This window comes from Quercus lobata, chromosome 6 (genome assembly GCF_001633185.2).
Source record: "Quercus lobata isolate SW786 chromosome 6, ValleyOak3.0 Primary Assembly, whole genome shotgun sequence".
NCBI classification, from domain to species: domain Eukaryota; kingdom Viridiplantae; phylum Streptophyta; class Magnoliopsida; order Fagales; family Fagaceae; genus Quercus; species Quercus lobata.
In genome coordinates, this window is record NC_044909.1 from 15754149 (window position 1) to 15779090 (window position 24942).

The window sequence follows — 24942 nt, forward strand, 5'->3', positions numbered from 1 at the left end:
CTAACATTAAGATTACTTTTTTGCCCCCAACAATAATATTCAGTAACAATCTGCCACTTAGGATTTGTTGTAAAAATGTTGTGGACGTATTATTTCTTTAAAAAAAATTGTTGTGTCGAAATAGAAGGAAAAAAAAAAAAGTGGCAAATTGTTTTTTTTTTCCCTCTATTTCAGCAATGACATTGCCACAAAATAATTTGCCACTTTTTTTTTTCCATCTCTTTCGGCACCATAATTTTTTTTAGAAATGATACGTCCACAACGTTTTCATAACATTTTTACAACAAATTCTAAGTGGTAGGTTGTTACTGATTGTTATTATTGGGGCAAAAAAGTAATTTCAGTGTTAGGTTCAAATTTGAACCAATAACAACTAATCATCTGTAATTTGTTGTGAAAATGTTGTGAACGTAGCATCTTTTTTTTCCCCCTCCATTTTCGGCAACTTAGTTGCCACAATTCTTTTTTTTTTTTTCCCATTTTTGGCAATGCCATTGCCACAATTGGTTTCTATTTCAGGCAGTGTAGGACAAGAATCTCATTACCGAAATTCAATTTTTTCTCTCCCCTAACACATTGTACTTTTTCTTGCAATTTCGGCAACACCGTTGCCGAAATTCAGTCTCTCTCCTCATTTTGTCAAATAACTTTGAACAGTACCTATAACAACAATAAACTTCATTTTTTGCAATTTTTAGCCAAAAGACTCTCAGAGTTTGTGATGTTTGAAGGAAAATGGAAATGAAAAATTTTCTTTATTTTTTAATTTTAATTTTATTTTGACTGGCTTTTGTTTTTTAATTAATCTGACTGTGGCAGTCTATGGGGCATCCTATATGACATAAGAATTATTTTTTATGCATCTTATATGACATAATAATAATTTTTTATTTTGATTGTTATTCATATTAGCATTTTACTATTCATTATTTAATGCAGAAACCATTTGCACATAATACAAAAATGTTAGAGAATAGATTGATACATTTAAAATATAGAAATTATTAACAGGTGTACTAAAAACATTGGTTTATTCCTATCAAAAAAAAAAAAAAAAAAACATTGGTTTATAATATATTTATAAAAAAATTATGAGAAAAGAGATAATATTTAATTTTTTTAATAATTTTTTATATTTATCATGAAAATGATGTCAAAATTTTCTTAAAATAATTTATTAATAATTGTTGTGGGAGGACTTTCGTCTCGGCCCCCAATCAGGTATGATCACACACACTACGGTACACCCTTCCTTAGGCCAAAGGCTTATAAGACAAGGGTGGGAGGCGTGGGATTGAGAAAATTCATGCGGGTGGGACGTAGGTCGATCCTTGCCCATCCCAAAGCGAACAATACCTGATTGGGGGCCAAGAGGAAAGTCCTCCCACATTTATATATATGGAAAATTTTACAATAAGCTCACATGTGATCATTAGGCCTATTTTAATACTATCTACATGTGGTTTGATCTTTATCACTTTATTCACCTGAGGTATCCTCCATAACCCACCTCAACTTCTCATTGTTTAAAAAAAAAAAAAACCCATAAATAAATAAAGATCAAATAGGTAGGGGCAATTTGGAGGATTGGAGATGGAAGAACGACTGAAATCTGGGGTGACAAGTGGCTACCAGTAAAACACTCACCAAAGATTGTGTCTCTACGGGTTAACATGCTAGCAAAATCAAAGGTTAGCAAATTGATAGACCAAGACAGATGCTGCTAGAACAGGGAGGTTATCAAGGCAACACAGCTACCTTTTGAGGCTGAGTTTGTTCAAAAAATTCCCCTTTGCAATATGGACCAACCTGATACACTCACATGGCCTTTCAATCCCATTGGAGAGTATACCGTCAAGTCGGGGTACAAATTTCTACAGACTAAACTCTAGAACACACGACCAGGGCAGTTTGATGGCTCTTGGCTAAGCCCCCTGTGGCAGACAGTGTGGAGTCTCACAGTACCGAGTAAGGTTCGAAATTTAACTTGGAGAGCAGCAACGAATTCTTTACCTATTGAGTAGAATTTGGTCAAGAGAAAAATAATGGGGCTAGCTGTGATATATGTCATAACAGTCGAGAGGATGTGCAACATGCTTTATACAAATACCCAAAACTGGAAGCTCTGTGGCATAAGGTTCCCATCTAGAATCATAGCAGCATGAGACAGTCCACTTCCTTTATAGACTTGTTGGGGTGTGTTTTTGCAAAAAATAGGGAACCTGCATTGTTCTCAATGGTCATCTGGGCTTTGTGGACTCGACGGAATAACCTTAGACTGGGAAAGAGTGTTGGCACGCTGGATCAGCTCCTGAATCAAGCCCGAGACAAGTTGCATGAGTTCCAAATGCACAACATGGTAACTAGGGGTGTCAAATGGGTGAGTTTTGGTGGGTTTGGGGTGGGCATAATTGGGTTGGGTATATAAAACCCATTTACCCATTAAAACTCATTTAACTAATTGCTTCTAACCCAAATCTAGTCCAGCCCAATTATTATGGGTAAACCCCAACTCACCCAATTACCCAATTATTTAAATTACCAAAATGCCATTAAAATGAAAACCCTAACACTTTCTTGGATTTTCTTTTCTACTCTCTCTAGTCTCCATTCTTGGGATTTAAAAATTCCACATAAGCACGTCCACATCAGCAATTATATTAAAAATCTAAACAAAAAATATTTTCTTTTCTTTTCTATTTTCTCTCACTTTCTTGGCAACCAAACAGTGCAACAAATACAAAGAAATATCATTTCAAGCTCAAAACTTTCTACTGAAAATGACGCAGTGTTGGACAGGATCAGTAATCTACTAGAATGTCTACTCATTTCACATCCTATATTTCTTCCAACCAAAGAGTCAATGGCCACTAGCATCTTGTTAAAGAGGTGGAAGCTCCTTTGGAGTTTGGTACCAAAACTCGAAATCAACAAATTCTGTGAATCTGCAGATCATTTTTCCAGATTTTTCAATCTACACAAAGCACCATACCTCCGGACTTGTCGCATTACATATGACTTTGCTGATTGCTGTTTCAATCTTGTTGATACATGGGTTAATAATGTTGCTGCGCGTGAAGGTCTCCGATGACGTACGAATCAGCAATTACAGTGACATGTACGAAAACGGCGTTGTTTTGAGTGGCGGAGGATTAGGATACAGTGTTGGTTACGATGCGGTGGAGAAGAAAGTGATGGACGACGGTGATGATAGGGTTAAGGTGGTGGCGTCGAGGCCGGTAGAGAGGAAAGATTCAATGGAGCTTTTGTTTTTGAATAATGAGAATGAGAAACCGCCGATTTCTGTGAGATTCGCTCACCAAAAAGCTGTGAAAGCTAGTCCTGAAGGTTCTAATTGCTTTAATCATGAGTTCCATTAGATTAAAGCAATCTCTAAAGCTTTTGAGCTGCTGGGTTTCCGATTATTATTATTTTTTTTTGGAGAGGTTGGGTTTCCTTTTAAAACATGATTAAAGGCCAAGAAAATGAAAGAAAATTTGAAAATCCTAGTGAAATCGTCTGAGGGCTGGGTTTTTTTTTATTATTATTTTTTTTATGGGAAGGGTTGGGTTGGATTTGAGTATATTGTTTTTGGGTTAAATGGCCCCCAATGGGTTTAGAGTTAAAACCTAATAATTACTGGGTCTGATTGGGTTGATGTCCATTTAACCCAAATAATAATTGGGTGGGTTTGGGTTTAATTAGAATGGGTGGGTTTGGGTGGGCAAATGGGTTTGGGCTTATTTTGCCACCCCTAATGGTAACGAGTACCCCACCGAGACATCCTTCTCCAAAGTGGCATCCACCAGGAAAACTCCAATACAAAATAAATTTCGACAGCGCCCTGTTTCAAGCAGAAAACTGTGCTGGCATAAGGGTGGTTATTAGGAACGAATGTGGACAGGTAATGGTATCTCTTTCTCAAAACATTCCCCTGCCATTTACTACTGTTGAAGTGGAAGCTCTGGCAGCACGTAGGGGTCTTGAACCAGCATTAGAAACGGGGTTAGGAAAGTAGTCCTCGAGGGTGATTCAAAGATCCTTATCACAGCACTCAAAGAACACACACACAGCTTAGCAAATTTTGGTCACATTGCACATGACATTCAGTACCTTGCCTCACATTTTTCATCGATAGAGTATACACATGTCCGTAGGCAATGTGATAACGTAGCTCATTTGTTAGCAAGATCAGCAGTTTCTTATTCACAATTCCAAGTCTGGATGGAAGATGTACCACCAGATATCTCTCACGTACTACAGGCTGATGTTAACGGCCTTCATTAATAATATTCAAGTTCTTGTTTCTCAAAAAAAAAAAAAACTAGGGTTAGGTAAAAATCAAGAACAAACCCATTTTCTTTCAAGAAAAAAATTGAATCTCAAGCACATACTCAAGATTCATTTCATTCCCTGAGGCAGTAACTCTCTCACTCACTATTTCATTTCATCAAACACCACTCAAACAAAAGATACGTTTGTCTTCTATCAAAATTTATTTCATTTGTCTTCTAACAAACCCAAAGGTTCATCCATTCATTCAAATCCATTTTATAATTCTTCTAGGGTATATATCCAATCCTTTTTTCTTTCTAATTTTTGGAGTTTGATTTAATTCCAAATTTCCTTCTAATTTTTTAAATTATCATTGATATATGATCAAATTTATTACTCTATTTATTTCAGCAATGCATTATTTATTTTGCTTGTAGAAAATTGCTTCCAAAAATTTGAGAAATCCAACAAGAAACCAAACCCACAAAGAAAAAGTGAGAGAAATTGAAAGAGAAAAAGTCTGAGATGAAATTGGTGGTGGAAAAGACTGTGAAGTTTGGAACCCAGGAGGAATATAGCAATACCAATGCTGCTCTAAACCCAAACCCAACACCACAACCATGAGGGTGATAGCAGTGGCAAGTGATTGAGGTGGATGGTGAGGGCTTGGGACTTTCAGCCGTGGAGGCCCAGTTTGATTCTTGAGAGAGAGAGAGTTCCAAAGACCGATTTGCATTTTTTGGTTGGCCTTTCTATAATAGTCAATTTTGTGATGTCTTGGAGGTGGATTTGGCCGGTTGTGGATGAAGGTTGGTGGCAGAGATTAGGGATTAAGGTTCTTCTTGTATGGGTGGAGGAGAGAGACATAAAAGGTGAGTAAAATGATATATTTACCCCTCGCTATTAACAGTAAGAAGTTGAGATTGGTTACAGAGGTGTGAGAAGTTAAGATTAGTTACAGAGGCATAACGAAGGATATTAGGACATCACAAGTGGGTAAAATGTTAAAGTCTAAATCATGGATAGAACATCACAAGTGGGTAAAATGTTAAAGTCTAAATCATGGGTAGACACTATTAAAATAGGCTTAACCACATGTGGGTTTATAGTAACTTCCCCTATATATAATGATGAAATATGAACATATAATGAGATTTATAATCTCAAATGACCAATAGTTAGTGGGTTCCTATTAACTCAAGTGGTAAAATCTTTGATGATTGAATAAGAGATCTAAGGTTCAATCCTCACCTACACCAAAAACTGATTTAAAGAGTGCAATAATCATAAGAGGACCTAATAGGCTGAAACTCTATAAAAATAAAAATAAAAAACACACGGTTAACTATTAGTGTTGAAAAAAAAAAAAACTTAAACTAGAAACAAATGTTAAACAAACTTTTAGTTAGACAATATCCATTCAAGATATAAATATTAGTAAATAGTTGGAAATTGGGAGGTCAAATGTGGATTCATGTTCAATGAAACTTAATTCATTATATGGTTTTCTTATTTATTTTATTTTTTTTTAAATAAAGCAAGTGTCTATTTTATTGTAAAACCCTCCATTTAGGGGAAACGTATTTTAGGTGGGCTTCCCACATTAAGGGATGTTAATCACGATCTCACCCACTCTCACACTATATAAGATCCAAAACCAAAAGTCATGTTTAGTAATTAGTTAATGCCAACTTATCATGTCCCTTCTAGTATGTTTTGGTCATTACCTAACAGCTTCAAACAATAATTGGTTGCCTGAATTTTTACGTTCAAGTTAGCCAACCTAATATTTAAATAAAACATTAAATACTTACATGCACTATTAAATAAAACAACCATGATAAGTACTTACATGCACTATTAAATACTTTAACACTAGATTACAAAGGTGGTCAATATCATTGACAACTTTCACAACCACCAAAATCCAAACCTTTTATGGCGAAAGAAACTTTGTATTGTGGATTATTCAACAACAACAGCAAATATACAGGTTCGTGCCTCACGCACTGTCTGAGTGGATAGAGTAGACAAAGCTTGAAAGAGACTATCGCACTGTCATACAAATAACATATGTAATGAACAAAGCATCTAAGTGGTAACACAATGGGTGTGGTAAGTAAAAAAAAAAAAAACACAATGGGTGTGGCTTGATAGTAGAGTCTTTGACCCAGTACCTAGAGATGAGCGGTTCGAGCGATAGTCCCAATCCACACATAATTTTAATCATTGCAAAAATATTAGCAAAAATAAACTGAATAGTAAAATAAGTTGACTTTTTAAGTTAGAGCTAAACATATACCAAGTGTGCGTTTGAAACGCACGTTTTTCATGTGTTCCCGTGTTTTGCTGAAAAACAGTGGGTTTCGTGCACTGTTCACGGGACCCACAAATACTTTTTTCAACAAAAAAAAACTTTAAAACTGAATCTAACGATACTATTTACACATTTAAAAATTATTTTGTTACAATATTTTTAGATTTCTGTAATAAATTGAATCATTAAAAAAGAAAAAAAAGAAAAGAAAAGGGAGGAGTAAAGTCTGGTGTTGAATGGACACACTCAGACAAGGTTGGCGGTCGATATTGGCTTGGGCCCCAAGACCCTAATCTTGAAAAAAATAATTGGGTTGGATTTCATTTCATTAGAAATGGGGGACCCACCTTGAGCATTATCTAAATTATTTGTAGAGATCAAATTCCTATTTCAAATTGCCAAATTGCTTGTCTTATCATTTCTTCTGGATCCCTCAATTACATCAAAGCTTTAAATGGACACGACGTTTAATATCTTTTTTTTTTTGGTAAACACGACGTTTAATATCCACTTTTTATGAAATGCTTCTTGTCTTCTTTTTTCCGTCATCAATAACTGACAAAGTAAGGGCAGGCCAGGGGCACATGACCCGTTTGACTATACACCCCTTCCTTACAATTCTTCTTCTTTAAACCAAAAATATTAATATTAATTACAATTAAATTGTTTGTGGGGGTTGTTCTCTTAAGTCTCAATACTTTTCAAAAATCTTCTTAGAAAAAAAATACTGATCCAAAAACAAGTGCTAGCTTCTTTATTTATTTATTTATTTATTTTTTGTTCCACTAATTATAATTTATTATGTATATATATATATATATATTTTTTTTTTTTTTTTATATAGTCCCAACTTTTCACTCGTAGACTCTGGTCGTGCTACCGGGGATGGGCTTGAGAAGGACTGGCCCATTTTCTTGAAGGGCTCTTACTGGGCCATCAGAAATGGTGTGTGAACATGTGAGTTTGGCAAGGATTCTCACAAAAGTTGTTTGGTAGGGGAATTTGAATAATGTTGTTTAAGTATTTTTGATATACGTGTGAGTAAAAAAATGTGTGAAAATGTGTTTTAATATGTTTAAAATACTCTAAAAATTGCTTGAAATGATCTATCAAACAGGCCTTTGTCCGAGTTTTACTACCCCAACAAGACAATTTGTACTTAAAGATCTCCTCCTGGGCCATTGACAAGTTGTGAGTTGGTTGTTCTCTTTATTCAGACAACCTTGGGTTTTGTGACCGGCCCAATGAAACAATTTGGCATGATTCCCCAAATGGAAAATTTGGGCTTAAATCAACTTATTTACTCTTTAAAAAAAAAAATTAATAATTATTGGAACTTATACTCGTTAGTTACATTAGTATTTCTAATGACGTTCCTTTAGTTGCCTATATTGGGACTTTTGTTTTGTTTTAGATATATTAACTATTGGGCTTACAATATACTCAGTTGGGCCATTAATTGTAAGTGAAATAAACCCATAAATATTTCTTCTCTTTTTGATTGGATTTCCTCCTTCCCCTCTCCCCTTACTTTTGATATATATATCCTTAATTATAAAAATATTAAAAAGTATGGACAACCTCTACAGGGAAGTTCTTTCTTTGGCTTCATCATGTACACAAATATCATGGTTGGGAAAGCCATAACTTCTAGAGGTCTGAATATATCTCCATTGTGTACACGGGGTGGCTGGGGTACAAAATTAGTTATTCATCTATTGAGTGATTGTTGCGTCTAGAACATTTTGGAACCAACTAGGATCCTGGGGCACAAGAGTATCTCCTTTTGAGCTTTCTCTTCTAGTGTGGTCGCAAGCTAATTGCAAGTCTGTGGCCCTTTTTCATTAGCACCAAGAGCCTCAGTAATCATTTGGACTTGTAAGTTAGCTTGTTGATAAATGATTTCACAAGACCTCTGCATTCTTTTCTGTTTCGGAATTATCTCTGAACCCCTATTGCCTAGAACCTACTGTTGTTATGGGACCTCACCTAGACGGGTTGGTCAAGTTAAATATTGAGGTAATCTAGGACTAACGAGTGGTGGTGACTGGTGAGGGTCATTAGTGATTGCTGTGGTCAATGGATTTGTGGATTCTTACGCTATATAGCCTATATTGCCACGAGTTCTAATGTCAATAGTGATGTTACATTAATATTAATATTAATCACAATCTGTCACCTCAATTGTTCTAAAATTTTTCGTGGGTGGTATTGTTGAAACTTTAAACCAGAGATTTGGAATTCATTATTGAAAAAATCCAAAACAAGTTGGCTGGTTGGACAGCCAACCTCCACCAGAGTTGGTATCTGGTATAATGGCATTTATTGACAAATTGAAAGTTATCCTAAAGAATCTAATACTGCCCTACTTGCTAAGCCCTGCTGGCGAGTGAATCAGAGGAAACTGAATCCCATTGGTTTGCTAAAATGATCATCCATAAAGTACTAGCAAATAGGTCCATTCGGGCCTTTATCTAACCAACGAGTAAAATCTTGCAATAATTAGGCTACGTTAAATTGCTTTCTGGAATGGTTTTTGGAATAAGCTTGGCATTTCTGCATATTGCATTCAATCCTTTGGAGAGTCTTTTCAGAAACGGGTTTGTTTCCATTGTCAATTTTTACTGCCTCCCATAACTTTGCCCAACCTTGTAAATTTGCCTTTTCCATTTGGCCTTGGTGGGTGTTGCTTAACCATAACAACAGAAATTTTCAACCTGATCAAATTAATCGTGGCCTGGTTGCCTCTCTTGCATTAATAGAGCTGTTGAAAAAATGTTCCTTAGCTAATTCGCTGCCTATACAAAAACCTATGATTGAGATAAGGTTGAAATGGAACAAACCACACCCTAGTTGGTCTAACCTCGTTACAGGTAGATCTTCCTAGGGAAACCAGGCTTGGCAAGGAGTAAGAGGGAGGGTACAAAATGAAAATACATGGTCTCTGGAAGCTTAGATGCTTTGAGATGATTGTCAAGCCAAGCCAAGCCAAGCCAATCAACCCCGGTAACATGTCATTCCTAACTCTCCAAATTGCCATGTACCTTGGGAAAGTGGTGCTAGCATCTCAATCTACAAGAGTAAATAAATGAACTATTGCAAGCAATTGATAGTAAAACCATAGCAAACTGAAGGGGCATATAACTCGGTCTGCATAACAATTTATGATTTATCCCAGCATACTTGCACAGTTAGCGCGCACACACCACGATAAAAGCCAAAAAAATTACTTAAAAAAAAAATTTATATAATCTCAATAAATAACAATCAATGTGTTAAAATGTAATTTTCATGATTCCTCAAAACAGATAGAAATACAATGTCTCTTCTCCTAGGTTAACTCTCACCTTCGTGCAACTCTCTGCCCTGCTCCAAGTAACAAGGCTTTCCCTATTGCACCAGAGTGAAGTCCAAGAACCAGAGCCACAGTTCCACCGACAGCTAACCATTTCCAATCAATGCCTTGATCTTTTTCTCTCCTATTGACCACGCCTAGATTTGTTTCCTCTTCATCAGAAGCTTGCTCTAAATAGTCCATGCTTCCGCCCAAAGAAATCTTTGTGGTGAATCCTGCCATCCGTGCACATCTAGACAAAGGAGCCCCAGACTTCCTCGCATTCTGGTATGCCCTCATGCCAGAGTGCAATTTCTTGACAGCTCCCCACATTCCATGACGGACCCCCAACTTTGCCACATCCTTGGGAATCCCCATGTCTTCGTAATGTAAAAGTGTAACCTCACATGCAGACAACTGTCCATCACCCTTACGAGATTCCACTGCATAGATTTTCCAAATTCAGCAAATGAGGCAGCAGCACTAATTTATCACTTAACTTTGCTCACCAACTTGTTGCAAGAACCAATTAATGATTAACAATTCTTACCAGCCCTAATAATCCAACTGGAGAAATAAAGCTCAACACGTCTAGGCTTGTCTTGCTTGGGCAAACCTGGAAAGGGCACCCCCTGCAATATTGTAGCTCACATATTAAAACACCGTCTGTATGCTGGAAACACAGCATGCATCAGCAACATCAACATCATGCATAAAAATGGGATTCAAGAATGTTTGTGAAGATTTAATACCAACAGGTGAATTATGGTTGGAGACTTGGAGCAAGGAGTCCAAACTAGGAAACACAGATACAGACAGAGGACACCGGTACAGTATGATACAGATAAGGCGAGATGGTAGGACATGACATAACAGGGATACAGTAATCAATACATATAATTTTAGGTAAATTTTATTTTAACTTTAGGTCTGAAGGATAAATTAGAATAATCAAAGTGTATGAAAACACACAATTGGCCGTTGCTTTATATATATATATATATATATATATATATTTAATGTTTAAATACATTAACTAGCACTAATAGCATCCTTTGTGGTGCCCCATGTCTATGATTTAAACCCCATCTCCCCCCTTCCCCACTATCAACCTATCAAAATGGCAGCTCCTCAATGATGGACTCCAACATCCAAGTCCAATACACTTCACGTAACTCCACCATCCACCTTTTCAACTGATCACTTAATGGTTGTCAAAAATGATCCAAATATGTGTAGAATGATCCAATCCTGTCCATAAAAATGATTCAAATCTGGGTATAATCTTTCATGAAGTAGGTCTGCATGGGATTGCAATCCTGGATGATGGAATGTAACATCCTAAAATCCTACTCTATAGAATCCTTATGATCTACCCCATAGAATCAATTTAGATCGGTATAGAATTTTTCTTAAAGCCTCTAAGCAACAAAACCGACATCCATTAAAATTATGTCTCTCTATGGTGAGATTAGGATTGTCCAGCCCAATTGATGAAGTTGTAATGGGTTTTGAAGGGCTTGGTATTTCTCATTATCTTAATACAATTAAAACATTTGCAAAATCTTTATAACTTTGGAATCGGGATGATTTTATTTTAGCAGTCAATGACAGATTTGTTAATTTAGAACATTATGTGTATTTTTTATATTAGAACTTGGAACTTGTAAGTTTGAAATTTAAAGTTGTCATTTATTCATGTATTGGTAATTTGGTATTAAGTAGTTAGTATCTTTTATGAGTAATTTGTGTCACATTTGCTTTTTTTCTTATGACTCTTTAACATATATTATCATTACTGATGACTTTTCATTAGGTTTTATTTTTTTATTTTATTTTACTTTATGGAAAGTAGAATCTTACAATTCTCGATCTGATCCTACAATCTGATCCATGAAACCCTCTCACCAATCACAGCAGGATCCCAATCCTGACTACTTTGATTCCTGTACCCTCCCTCAGCATGCTGACCCTCGATAAAACAGTTACTTATGTCAACTCCACCATCTCTCTCTCTCTAATATCTCTGCATGCTGGCACTAATTCCGCCAGTCACTTAAGTCAACTCCACCTCTCTCTGATTCATCCGTTTCAGGATAAGAAAAGAAAGCACCCAAATTAGAATGCAGCAGTATTGCTGCTGAGAATGATGTCGACAATGGCAGTGCTGCTTCTTGTGGGCCTATGATCAAAATCGCTGTATCCCACGGCTCAGTCAACCACAAGAGAGAGAGGGCTTTTGAGTTCTGAATGTTCAAACAAAAAAAAGCTATCCCTAAATCCCTCCTTGCATCCTGACCTTATCCACCCATATCTGAAATTAAAAACATTTTGTCACCTGAAACCGCTCAGACATGGAGATGCAAGGAGGTTGCTATGTCTGTTCTTCCTAGCCTCCACATAAGAACTATGTGCAGTATTTTCACCTCCAAAAGGAATAACAACAACAACAACAACAACCAAGCCTTAGTCCCAAATTTTGGGGTCAGTTATGATTCCCCAACAAGCTAGTCAGGGTCTCCCACATGACTTCTTTTCCACCATGCTATTATATAAAAAAGGCAATTATATGATAAAAAGAAGAAGGCTCTATGGGAGAAGGTCTTTAAAACTTGTCAACGGAACAAAATAAAAATTCCCTGATAATTAGTAAGACAAGTCCCAGTAACAAAATTATTCCATAGCTAGGCCAAGTGAGAAAAAACGCAAAATAAATAGTGAACGCAAGTTTCTGTAAAGAATGGCACAAAATAAGAAATTCCTTGACAAAGAAGGCCAACAAGGTCGACTCATAAACACTATATTAGGATAAATTGGTAAAGGCCAGTAGCTTAAAAATCGTTTTACAGGAACAAATCTGTTATAACTTATACGAGTTTATCTTCTTTGTCATATAATTGCCGCTGGTCCTTTCTCCTTATGGATGGATTTTAACCACCATTTGGGATCGGACATATAACATTTTATTCCCTATTGTAGATTTACTGATACGTTAGACTAAGGATAAAGAGGAGCAACCCAATCCTTATGGTCATAACATGCTACAAGGGCCCTTTCCCAAGTGGGAGGTAAAGAAGCAATAGAGGATAAAAATATCTATGTTCAAATGTAAATGATCAGAAGATGCAACCAATACCTTTGTCACGCAATAATACGTTTTCCCAGACTCCCATATTCTTCGACCAATGATATATTCTCGATCACTGCAGAAGAAAGGGAACTGCATAGAGGAGGGAAAAAAAATTAAGGTATTATATGCTGTCTGAACTAAAAAGTGGTATTATGAAACCAAGATACACAAACAATCGTGCAAATCCTGTGATCTACAAACCTTTTTTATCCAGTGAACAACTGATGTCCCTGTATGTGGACATTCATCCAATATTTTGAAGTATGCAAGCATGGTATCCCATTTAGGTCGAAACTCATCATCCCAGAAGAAATCTCTAACCACCTCTGGAGTTGCATCCTCAAAGACCGTTCTACTGCGGTAAACTGTTAGGCCTGTCTGATAACAAACTCACCATCAGATATTGATAGACTATTCAGTCAAACAACAAGAATGGGAAGGACACACAAAATTCTGAAGAGAATTACAATAAAGAGATTCATGATTATACATGGGATAGTATTATCAGACAAGAAACAAATAAATGTGGCAATGTTGGCACTGAAGCACCAAGCTTCTCAGGCATCATTGAACCTCACAAATTCACACGTTAAAATATGGATAAAGAAAGTAACATACGTATACCTTCTGCCAGACTAGAAGCCCAATGATTTCAATGAGAAACAAACACCATGCTTTTCATATGATCTCAGAATGAGTAGTCCCAGCATAAAGGAACATTTCACTAAATGCAAGCCATGCATGCAGAACACAAAGATCAACTGAAGATTGCAATGAAAATGAAAAAAGAAAAATAATAAAGAGGCAGATGAACAAATTAAGCATGCCTTTTATCATTAGCAAATTTCTCCATGACTTAAAAACATAGCCAATGTTCTTCTTGTTTACACTAGATTCAAAAAATACTAGTATGCATCATATCAGCACATTAAGGATGATTTTTCATGTATGTCAGTCAGAATCTACCTCTGGCTCATGGCGCCAAGCTTGGTATGACATGTTAGGAGTAGACCTCTCCATCATACTTTGCCATTCCATCTCTCCGTCCCTCCCAAAAAGATGCAATAGGTGTTCTAAATCATTCTCTGTGACAATGTCCTGCTCTCTCTCCTCAGCTGTTGTGCTTGGGCTGCAATAAATTTAAGGTATCATTAACCAATTAATCCAAGAATAAGAGACGTCATTACTCAAGCATTAATAAGTCATTCTGATAACAACAGTATTTTAAGGCAACTGAAAATTCATGATACTACTAAGACAGGAGGATCATGAATTGACTTACCTACCCTTAATGGTCAAAGCACACCCTTTCATTCTGAATTAAAGATTATTTTTTTAAGCATAGAATAAAAAAATAAAATGCAACAGGAACTGTTTAAGCTCCAATGGGAGCAAATGCTGGGTGCACTCTGGTTATATGTGTCTTCTGTCAATCCAATTCTCATACGAGATTGTAAATTCATGGAAGGTGAAAAACTGCAGAGCATACATTCACAAGAAGTTTCAAATGCATATCGTATTGCCTAATTCTGTGGCTTATCTCATTAGAAGATCCAATCTTTCCTTCACAAAAGTATCTTATTAACCAACGCAAAAACAAGATATACCAAACTTGCCAGCTGCTTACATGATTACCATATTAATCCAGAAAAATTACTAAATGAAATCTTCTTAATCCAGATGAACGATTAGCAACAAAATTGTGATTTTACTTTAAAGAAATATCTCAATTTTATTTTATATGTATGTTTCCTAGGGAAAAATGTCTCAAATCTTTTTTTTTTTTTACTAAACATCTACAAGGTATTGCCACTTGCTGCACCACACAGAACGCAATAGCATCACCTTCAATGGATCACAAATTAATTACGTATTGTTAAAAAGAGAGTGCATCCTCAGTCTATCGAATCATTGATTGTAGACCCAGTACACAGACAGTAACCATCAATTCTTACCACCGACCAATTCACATTCAAAACAAGTAAACTTAATTCCAAATTTCTCAGAAAGATAGAAGTAGCACAGTATCCATTTCATAAGGCACGAGTCATATTCCAAGATATTTCATTTAAGAGCCAGACAAGCCTTATCAGCAATATATCTCATATCTTTTTGTAGTCATATTTCTTTGAGAAGGTTCACATCTCAATCTTCCCAGGTCCTAATCTCTCATAGCATTATGCGTGAGCAACCTGACTGTGCGTTACATGTGCTAAATTAAAGCATTGGAAGCTCCCACACAGTAAACCTAGTGTCGTCATTGATAAAAAAAATATGTAGAATCCAATACACCAAGGCCAGCCCACAGTTCTATATATCAATACATCAACCGTACACATTCAATATACATCTTCCAAGCCAGGGTAACCATTGGATAGGAAATTCAAGCACCAAACTTTGACTTTAGCTCTAACTTTATACGACAAAGAAGCACCAACTATCCCCCATCTCCCACTTCCCACAAATAGACATTATCACACGCCCAAGCATTATACATATGTCTTGGTTACTAAACCCTGTCAATCTCAATAGCTTGTTAAAGCATTCGCGATTTCCCCCCAACTATGCGCAAAATTATCTGCTCTCAAAGCAGCCAATCCCCTCTCTTTTTTTCTTTTACTTTTTTTGATAATTCAATTGTCACAATGAGTAAGAGAGTTTGGATTTGAACCCTGGTTCTCATATAGAAGACCAGGCAATGCCACTGAGCCACAAGACTCTTAGCGCTAACTTTCGAAAACAGCTACCCCATTAAAGCTTTAACATAAATCCAATCTTCTACCCAAAAAAAAAAAAACCTTCCACAACCCAATCCCAGATATTAATTAACAACATTATTAGCTCAATTCTAATAGCAGACAATGATTCTCACTAAAGATCAAAATTTGCTTTATTTACTAAACAACCTTAAACAAACCCGGAATTGAATTACACAAAAAACACTCACCCAACAGAGTCGCCATCACCTTGGTTGTTGCAAACCTTGGAAGTCGCTTGTTGCGGCGAATCTTTTCTTCGTCTGTCATTGAAATTGGACCAAATGGTGCGGCAAACAGAAAAGGCAGAGAGAGCAGTAAAGGCGAGCCATAACCGCCGAGCTCCGAAACCCGGCGGAGCCGTCCACAGAAACCGGAATTTAGAACGCAAACCTAAGAAGACGAGGCCGGTCCACCTGGGGCGCCACGACCACCCAATAACCAGTCCAATCATGACAGCTAGCCATATGGGCACTGTGCAAAGCAAAATGTCGACGAATGTTTCAGCGATCCATGGCTTCTTTAAAAAATCCACCAGATCAAACAAAGGCTCCCCCATTAACATCGACTTTTTTGAAAAGCTTTCCCCTACCCTCCACGGCCCTCACAAGAAGAAACAAAAAGAGTTGATCCTGCGAAAGTGAGGGCTCTTATCTCGCCTTCTTCTAAGAATCGATCTACATGGATTATGGACAGATATCATATCAATACCAAGATCGTAGATTGATTGATAGATAGAGAGACTTTTGTTTAGGAGAGAGAGAGAAAGCTGTTGAGGGTGGGTTACGCGGCTGACGTGGACGTGGACGTGGACGTGGAAATAGTATGGCCGTCGAATGGGAATGATTTGATGGGAGGTGTAGTTCACGCAATTGGAGGGAGCGTTGGGCTGGGAGGGGTGGTTTTTTGTTTTTTTGGAGAATCAGGTGGTTTTTTAAATTAAGGAACAGTTAGTTTTGAGGATAAGGTTTACGTATGGTTTTGTTTTTTTACTAGTAGTAGATATTTTTTATACTTATCCGTATTTTTTAGGAAGATGTTTTTTCTGTTTTGAACAGTTGCTGTTGGAGTCGGAAGATATTTCTCTCTCTGTGTGTCGGATTTTTTTTAGATTGGGTGATATCTTGTGAATGGTCATTTTTAGGTGGTTTTACCACTTATATTTGCCACGTGGCAAGGAAGTATAACCATTTTTTTTTTTTTTGGTAAGTGGTATAAAATACAAAAAATTTATCCATTTTGGATTAATACTATGTAGTATTACCGAGACTTTTTCAAAAACTCTAATTCAAAGCACACTTTAACGAAATTTGAAAGTTAACTAGTGTCTAAACAGTCAATGTTGATAAATCAACTAAAAATTGAGAAGAAACTTGAAGTTTTCAAATACTGATAAGTGACACTTATGTTTAGAGAGATAAATTGGATATTTATAATAACATTTGGTAATAATATCTGTCATTAACTTAATGATAGTTTTTATATTTTATTCTTTCAATTTTTAAAAATATGTTCCTATACTTTTATTTAAGGGCTTTCAAGCTGTGGATTTCAAGCTCGTTTACAACCATGAATTCTAAAGTTGCTAAAAATTAGATCATTATCTATCTATTTTATGCTACTATTTAAGGATTTTCAAGCCATGTACTTTAAAGTTGCTAAAAATTAGGACATTATCTATTTGGTCCTAAATTTTAATTTTTCAAAAAGAAAACTATCAGCCTTATCCCTTAACTACAAAGAAACGAGCAATCCCACTAAATCAGCAATTTTTTTTTTACAAGACTTATCCTTTTTTTTTTTTTTTTTTTTTTTTTTTTTTTTTTTTTTTTAAAAAAAATCCTAGTCAACTAAACGGCTAAAATTTCCTATTAAAAAAAAACTAAAGAGTTAAAGCTTTTTTTTTTTTTTTTTTGGGCTAAAGCTAAACCACTACACTACCTACAAAATAGATCCACTCTCCCACTAATCCATGTCTTCAAAACAACATTACTTATCAAAAAAATCAAATTACTCAAAAAAAAAAGTCTATACTACTAATTTATGATTTATTGTTAAATACAACCAAACATGCATGTGAAGCTACTTAAAAAGAAAACACTTCGATTGCCAAGAGCTTTTGGTAAGCACCAAATGCCTTTTTATTTTACATTCTCTAAAAAAAAAAATTATTTTTAAATTGGGTAAAATACAAATATCATCCTAAGATTTTGGCTAATACTGAATACTAATAAGCCTTTTCAAAAATATTTAATTTACTTCTAAAATACAAATGACACATAACACTGTTGAAAGCTCCCTACTCCAATTCCCTTGCTTCCTGCCAATAGCTTGCCTTGATTGCATAGTGTCTGCATTATAAAAATGGGTTGTTGATGAGCACTATCTTTTTACCATTAGATCAAGACACTAATGGATTTTGTAGATAATATTGTATATATAGATATATACACGGATAAGTTGTAATAATGATGTTTGAGTTTGGAGAATATTGTTTCATAAAGTGGAAATTCAAGTTCAGAAATTTTCTAAGTGAAAATTCAAAATTCAGCATTTTCAATCAATTGACTCTTTGACTCGATCGATCGAAAAGGGTAAGAAAATAATCCTGGAGTCTTTGAATGTCTCGATCAATGTTTGATTCTTGTTTGATCGATTGAAGAGAGCACTCGATCAATCAAAAGGAACTTTCGATTGATCGAAAGTTGAAAATTAGGATTTTCTGCAAAATTTTATGACGACTGTTTAGAAAATGTTGAAAAGGACTCAAGCCTTGTAAACGGTTTCATGAAACATTTTAACTCTCTATACATGCCTTTTAATAAAATATAACCCTATGAGTATAAATAGAGACTTATATTCACTTGAAAAATAAATAACTCCACAAAATAGTAAGTTGGAGAGAAATATAAGAAATCCTGTGGTCATTCTCCAAAATTGCTATCTGTAGAACCCAACATCTTGGTTGTATCCTAGGGAAAATTTGTAATAACCCTTTAACAATAATAGTGTGAGGGGCAAATATTGTCTAAGGAAAACGATATTGTGTTTTCAAGTTATCTATTTTTTGTTTGTCTTTTGTGTTAACCTTGTTATTTCATTATTAATATGTGTAATATCCTCAACAATCTTAGACAATATTTCCTACAATGGAAGAAATAAGTGATATTTCAGCGTTGAAGATGTTGAATCATGAGTTGGTGAAATTGGATTGCTTTGATAGAACCAATTTCTCTCAATGGAAAGACAAGATGAAATTCCTACTTATTGCATTGAAATTTTTCTATGTCTTGGACCCGAATTTGATGTCATTTCCTATTGCGAGTAATGAAGACACTGATGAAATAAAGGTACAAAGAAAGAAACGAGAGGAAGATGAATTGATATACAGAGGGCACATTCTCAATACTCTTTCAGATCATCTTCATGATCTCTACACATCAATGAAGTCACCCAAGGAGATTTGGAATGCTTTGAAGGCAAAGTACAAAACTGAGAAAGTAGGTACGAAAAAGTTTATTATTCAAAAGTATTTTGATTATAAAATACTTGATAATATCTCAGTTTTGGATCAAGTGCATGATTTATAGATTTTGGTCAATAAACTCTGTGATTTGTCAATCAATATTCCTGAATCATTCCAAGTGAGTGCAATCATTGCGAAACTTTCACCAAGTTGGAATAGTTTTAAGAAGAAGCTTTTGCATATGTTGGAAAATCTCACTTTAGAACAATTTGGACAACATCTTCGAATTGAAGAAGAAAGTTAGGTTAGAGATGGGACTAACACTGATTCTAAAGTGAATGTGAACAATGTGAGCAATGTTTAAAGTGGGAGTTTGAGTAAGAAGGATAAGCACTTGAAAGTAAACAAAAGTGGGAGTAGTTTCAAGAAGAACAAATCCAAGAATCCCAACAAGGACAAGAAGAACCGTGCTTGTTTCCATTCTGGAAAGAAAGGCCATTACATTCGCGAATGTAAACTCTTAAAAAACATAAAAAATGATGAAGAAGGTAATGTCATTGAAACGAATGTCATTGAGGACATTGTTGCTATGGTAAGTGGCATACATATTGATATGATTACTAAAGTTTATATGGCTGTGATTGCAAATCCTTTTAATTGTTGGTTCGATTTGGGTGCAACGGTGCACGTGTGTAACAACGAGCAATTCAAGACTTATAATAAGTCTTCCATGGAACAACAAGTGCTGATGGGCAACCACAATAAAGCAAAGGTTCTTAGAAAGAGCACCGTTGAAGTGAAAACGTGTTCCTCCAAGATGTTGATCTTGACCAATGTTTTCCATGTACCCAATATCAAGAAGAATCTAGTTTCTGCTAATTTGTTATGTAAGAGTGGTAGCTGTACTTGAATAGGACAAGTTAATCTTGTCTAAGAATGAGATATTTGTAGGAAAATGATATGCTACTGATGACATGTACAAACTAAGTATAATTAATAAAGAAGTTTCTGGTTGTGCTTATATTGTTGATTCTTCATATTTGTGGCATGCTAGATTAGGACATTTAAATTTCAAATAGTTGAAGTTTATGTCAAAACATGGTGTGATTTCATATAAGCATGATGATAAAAAGAAATGTGAGATTTGTATTCAAGCAAAGATAACAAAGAAACCATTTTCTAAGTCAGATAGAAATTCTATTATGCTTGAACTTGTACATTCTGATGTATGTGAATTGAATAGTGTATTAACTAGATGAGGTAAAAGATACTTCATTACATTCATTGATGATTTCTCTAGATTTATATATGTGTTGAGAAATAAAGATGAATCATTTGACATGTTCAAACGCTATAAAACTGAAGTAGAAAATCAAAGGAATAGGAAAATAAAGATCCTACGAAGTGATAGAGGTAGTGAATATTTTCCTAATGAATTTTTTATGTTTTGTGAGTAACATGGTATAATACATCAAATTTTAGCTCCTTATACACCTCAACAAAATGGTTTAGCTGGAAAAAAAAAAAAAAAAGACTTTTGTAGACATGGTAAATGCTATGATCTTAAGTGCAGAGCTTTCTTTTAGTTTAGGGGGAGAACCATTGCTTACAGCATGTCATGTGCACAATAGAGTACCTTCCAAGAAGATTAAAGTATCTTCATATGAGTTATGGAATAGAAGGAAACCAAGCCTTGATTATATCAAAATGTGGGGGTGTTTAGCCTTTTATAGAGTGGTTGATCCAAAAAGAACAAAGTTAGGATCAAGAGCTATGAAAAGTGTGTTTGTAGGTTATGCTGAAAATTCAAAGGCATATAGATTATTAGACTTAAGCTCTAATACGGTGGTGGAATCAAGAGATGTTGAATTTATTAAGGATAAATTTAGTACAGATTCCATGGATGCTTTGATACCTACTCAAACACAACAAGGTGACTCTAATCCTAATACTACTTTATGTGGTATTAAAAAGATTGAAAGTGGTTCACCAAGTGAACAAAGAAAGAGTCAAAGGATAAGAAAAGTAAAGGACTGTAGTCCATATTTCATTTCTTATCAAGCTCAATTGTATCTTGTTGATCGTAATAGACAAATGGTCCTAAATAAAATAACTATAGTGTTTAACACAGATGATGATCCTAAAACATTTGAGAAAATTATGACTTTTAAAGATTCAGCTTTCTAAAAAGAAGTTGTAAATGATGAAGTTGACTTAATATTATCCAATAATACTTGGGTCCTAGTGGATCTACCAACTAGTTCTAAACCAATTAGTTGTAAATGGGTATTTAGAAGAAAATATAATACTAATGGATCAATACAAACTTTTAGAGCAAGGTTAGTGGCAAAAGACTTTAAACAAAGGAAATGAGTAGACTACTTTGATACCTATGCACCGGTGGTTAGGATCACATCTATTCGTGTGTTGTTAGCACTTGCATCCATATATAAGTTGATTGTACATCAAATGGATGTAAAGACAGCTTTCCTAAATGGTGATCTTGATAAAGAAGTTTACATGGAACAATCTGAGGGTTTTGTATCTCCTAGAAATGAAAAGAAAGTTTTCAAATTAGTCAAGTCTTTGTATGGCTTGAAACAAGCTCCAAAACAATGGTATGAGAAGTTTGAATCAACAATTTTGTCGGATGGCTTTGTGCACAATAGTTCCGACAAATGTATGTATTCCAAATTCGCAAAGGAATATGGAGTCATTGTATGTCTTTATATGGATGATATGCTTATATTTGGTACAAATATAAAAGGTGTATGTGAAATCAAAATGTATCTTTCTTCTATGTTTCAAATGAAAGATTTAAACGAAGTAGATACTATTTTGGGAATTAAAATTAAAAGACATAGTGAAAGATTTGCACTGTGTCAATCTCATTATGTTGAGAAAGTGCTTCAAAAATTTGAACATCTTAATATAAAGGAAGCAAATACAGATTTTGATCGAAGCATAAAATTGGGTGAAAACACTAGAAGAGTAATTGCATAACTCGAGTATGCTAGTGCTATTGGTAGTATGATGTATGTTATGCATTGTACAAGACCAGATATATGATTTTTAATGGGTAAACTTTCTATATTTACAAGTAATCCAAGTGTGGATCACTTGAAAGCAATTGGTAGAGTTCTTGGTTATTTAATGAAAACTATAAATTTGAAACTCTTTTATTCTGAATTTCCAGCTATGTTGAAAGGTTATTTAGATGCTAGTTGGATTACTAGTGTGAGTGATAACAAATCCACATATGGTTGGATATTCACTCTTGGTGGAGGTGTCATCTCTTGGGCATCAAAAAAACAAATGTGTATTTCACACTCCACCATGGAATTAGAATTTCTAGCCTTGGCAACAGCAAGCAAAGAAGCAGAATGACTAAGAAATATATTGTTAGACATAGAGTTGTGGCCACAACCAATACCAGCCATTTCAGTGTACTACAATAGTGAAGCCACCTTGGGCATAGCATATGGTAAAATGTATAATGGAAAGTCTAGACATATAGGTCTAAGACATGATTACATAAGATATGGTTAGGTTAACATCCATTGAAATTGGATTAAAACCCTTTTACTTAGAGAATCACCAATAGTGGGAACCCAATCTCGAATTGATTTAACCTAAGAGGTTTAAAGGGTAACAACATGCTATTAATAAGAGTACTAATTTTATGTCTCATTCAGGATGGATTAGTGCAGACTGTTACAATGAAATTGAGGATGAGTTTTACACTCTTAATGAAGTTCATAAAGTATAAATGTCTGTGTAACAGGAACATAAGAAGAAACTTCACCTTTGTGAACATAGAAGTGGTGCCGCCTCTAGCAAGAGTAAATGGTTTTCTCTTGTAAATGTTCACTAAACCGAGAAGAGCATAAGGCCATAATAGTGCTAAGAACAGTGGATTTCTAAATGTGTTGTGGATGTTCTCATGTGTGTGTTGTTTTCAGTTTCAACATATAAGAGTTTTGGTTTAAGCACCAAGCCACCATTAACTTTGTTGATTTCTTAAGCAATTGCACTAAAGGGAGGTTTAAGTTGAAAGACACTTTCCATTATGCATGATAGGATATCAATCAAGTGAAACATATATTATTCCAACATAGTGGGGGATTGTTGTATATATAGGTATATACATGGATAGGTTGTAATAATGATATTTGAGTTTGGAGAATATTGTTTCATAAAGTGGAAATTCAAATTCTGAAATTTTCTAAGTGAAAATTTGAAATTTAGCATTTTCGATCAGTCGAGATCTTTGGCCCGATCGATCAAAAATGGTAAGAAAATAATCCTAGAGTCTTTGGATGTCTTGATTGATGTTCGATTGATCGAAGAGAGCACTCGATCGGTTGAAAGTCGAAAATCAAAATTTTCTATAGAATTTTCTAGTGACTGTTCAAAAAGGTTGAAAAGGATTTAAGTCTTGTGAACGGTTTCATGAAACATTTTAACTTTTCATACGTGCCTTTTGATGAAATATAACCCTATGGGTATAAACTCCACAAAATAGTAAGTTAAAAAGAAACACAAGAAATCTTGTGGTCATTTTCCAGAATTTCTATTTGTAGAACCCAACATCTTGGTTGTATCATAAGGATAAATTTGCAATAATTCTTTAGTAACAGAAAACGATATTGTGCTTCCAAGTTATCTATTTTATGTTTGTTTTTTGTGTTAACCTTGTGCTTCTATTATTACTTTGTTTAATATCCCAACAGATAAAATTCAATTACAATTTTTATTTGACAATAGGAAACTTTACTAGTTGAACTTGATCTTAATTCTGCGGTTGCATATCATGTTTCCTTTATTCTTTTTTGGTACAAGATACATAGTAATGCATGTTGGTGGTGGATATAAATTCTAGACATATTTAGCATTCCGGACACCCCCTTGACATTGACTTTAAGATGAATCAAGAGCTATCAAGAACAAAAAATGAGGTTGAGCTGACCTGTGTACCAAAAAATAATCCAAAGAATTGTGGGATTGACTTTAAGAGGCGTGTCCCCTGGATTTACTCCCCAATCTGAATCCTAATTGCAGTCAAATATCAAGAATAGTTGGATTTACCCTTAAAAATCAACCACCACACACCTTTTTATGTAAGGGTACATTGGCATCGATCTAAATTAAGCACAAAAAACCTTAGACATCATCTTGTAAGACAAAAAAACCTTAGATCCGATCTGGTGCTATTTTCTCCCTTAATTCAGTTATTCATTAATCAAGGTCAGATAGTACCATCAACAAGTATGACAATGTATAAGGGCACCAAACTACTTTTTAGTGTGAATTAATTGCGAAACATGTGTTTCTATTAAAAAAAATAATTCATGTAATTGCAATGAGTTTTAGTACTACATAAAAGAACAAAACAAAAGTCCTTGTCTAATAGATTTTTTACGCAAATTATGGCTTTTTGAGTTGTGAACAAGATAGAATCTTGAACGTGATTCGTAATCTGACCAAAAAAGAAAAGAAAAAAAGATCAAGTTGTTTACGTGAAGAAGTTGGTACAAGATCTAGAATAGAATGCCTCCTATTCCTATACAAGAAGAAATTATTGAGGGATTCCTTCACCTCTGATCACATGAGAGGTGAACCCCACTGGACGGACCTAATAATTTCGCTACTATACTATAGTTT

At 35.0% G+C, this 24942-nt stretch overlaps 1 protein-coding gene across 1 annotated transcript; it reads right to left on the reverse strand.

Moving 5' to 3' along the window:
- Nucleotides 1-9818: 9818 nt before the first annotated feature.
- LOC115995375 lies at nucleotides 9819-16599 on the reverse strand. Its single transcript, XM_031119925.1, has 6 exons — nucleotides 16004-16599; nucleotides 14023-14185; nucleotides 13258-13434; nucleotides 13063-13146; nucleotides 10477-10558; nucleotides 9819-10369 (listed from the first exon to the last, which is right to left on the reverse strand). Exons 1-6 carry the CDS (start codon nucleotides 16375-16377, stop codon nucleotides 9936-9938), a joined length of 1314 nt encoding a protein of 437 aa, XP_030975785.1. The 5' UTR covers nucleotides 16378-16599; the 3' UTR covers nucleotides 9819-9935.
- Nucleotides 16600-24942: the final 8343 nt, after the last annotated feature.

Coding starts and splice junctions, on each gene's coding strand:
- LOC115995375 (XM_031119925.1), bottom strand. CDS start 16,377: ATGTTAATGGGGGAGCCTTTGTTTGATCTGGTGGATTTTTTAAAGAAG. Junction 13,435..14,022: donor CTTGGCGCCATGAGCCAGAG/GTAGATTCTGAC, acceptor GTTTGTTATCAG/ACAGGCCTAACAGTTTACCG. Junction 10,559..13,062: donor CGTATTATTGCGTGACAAAG/GTATTGGTTGCA, acceptor ACAATATTGCAG/GGGGTGCCCTTTCCAGGTTT.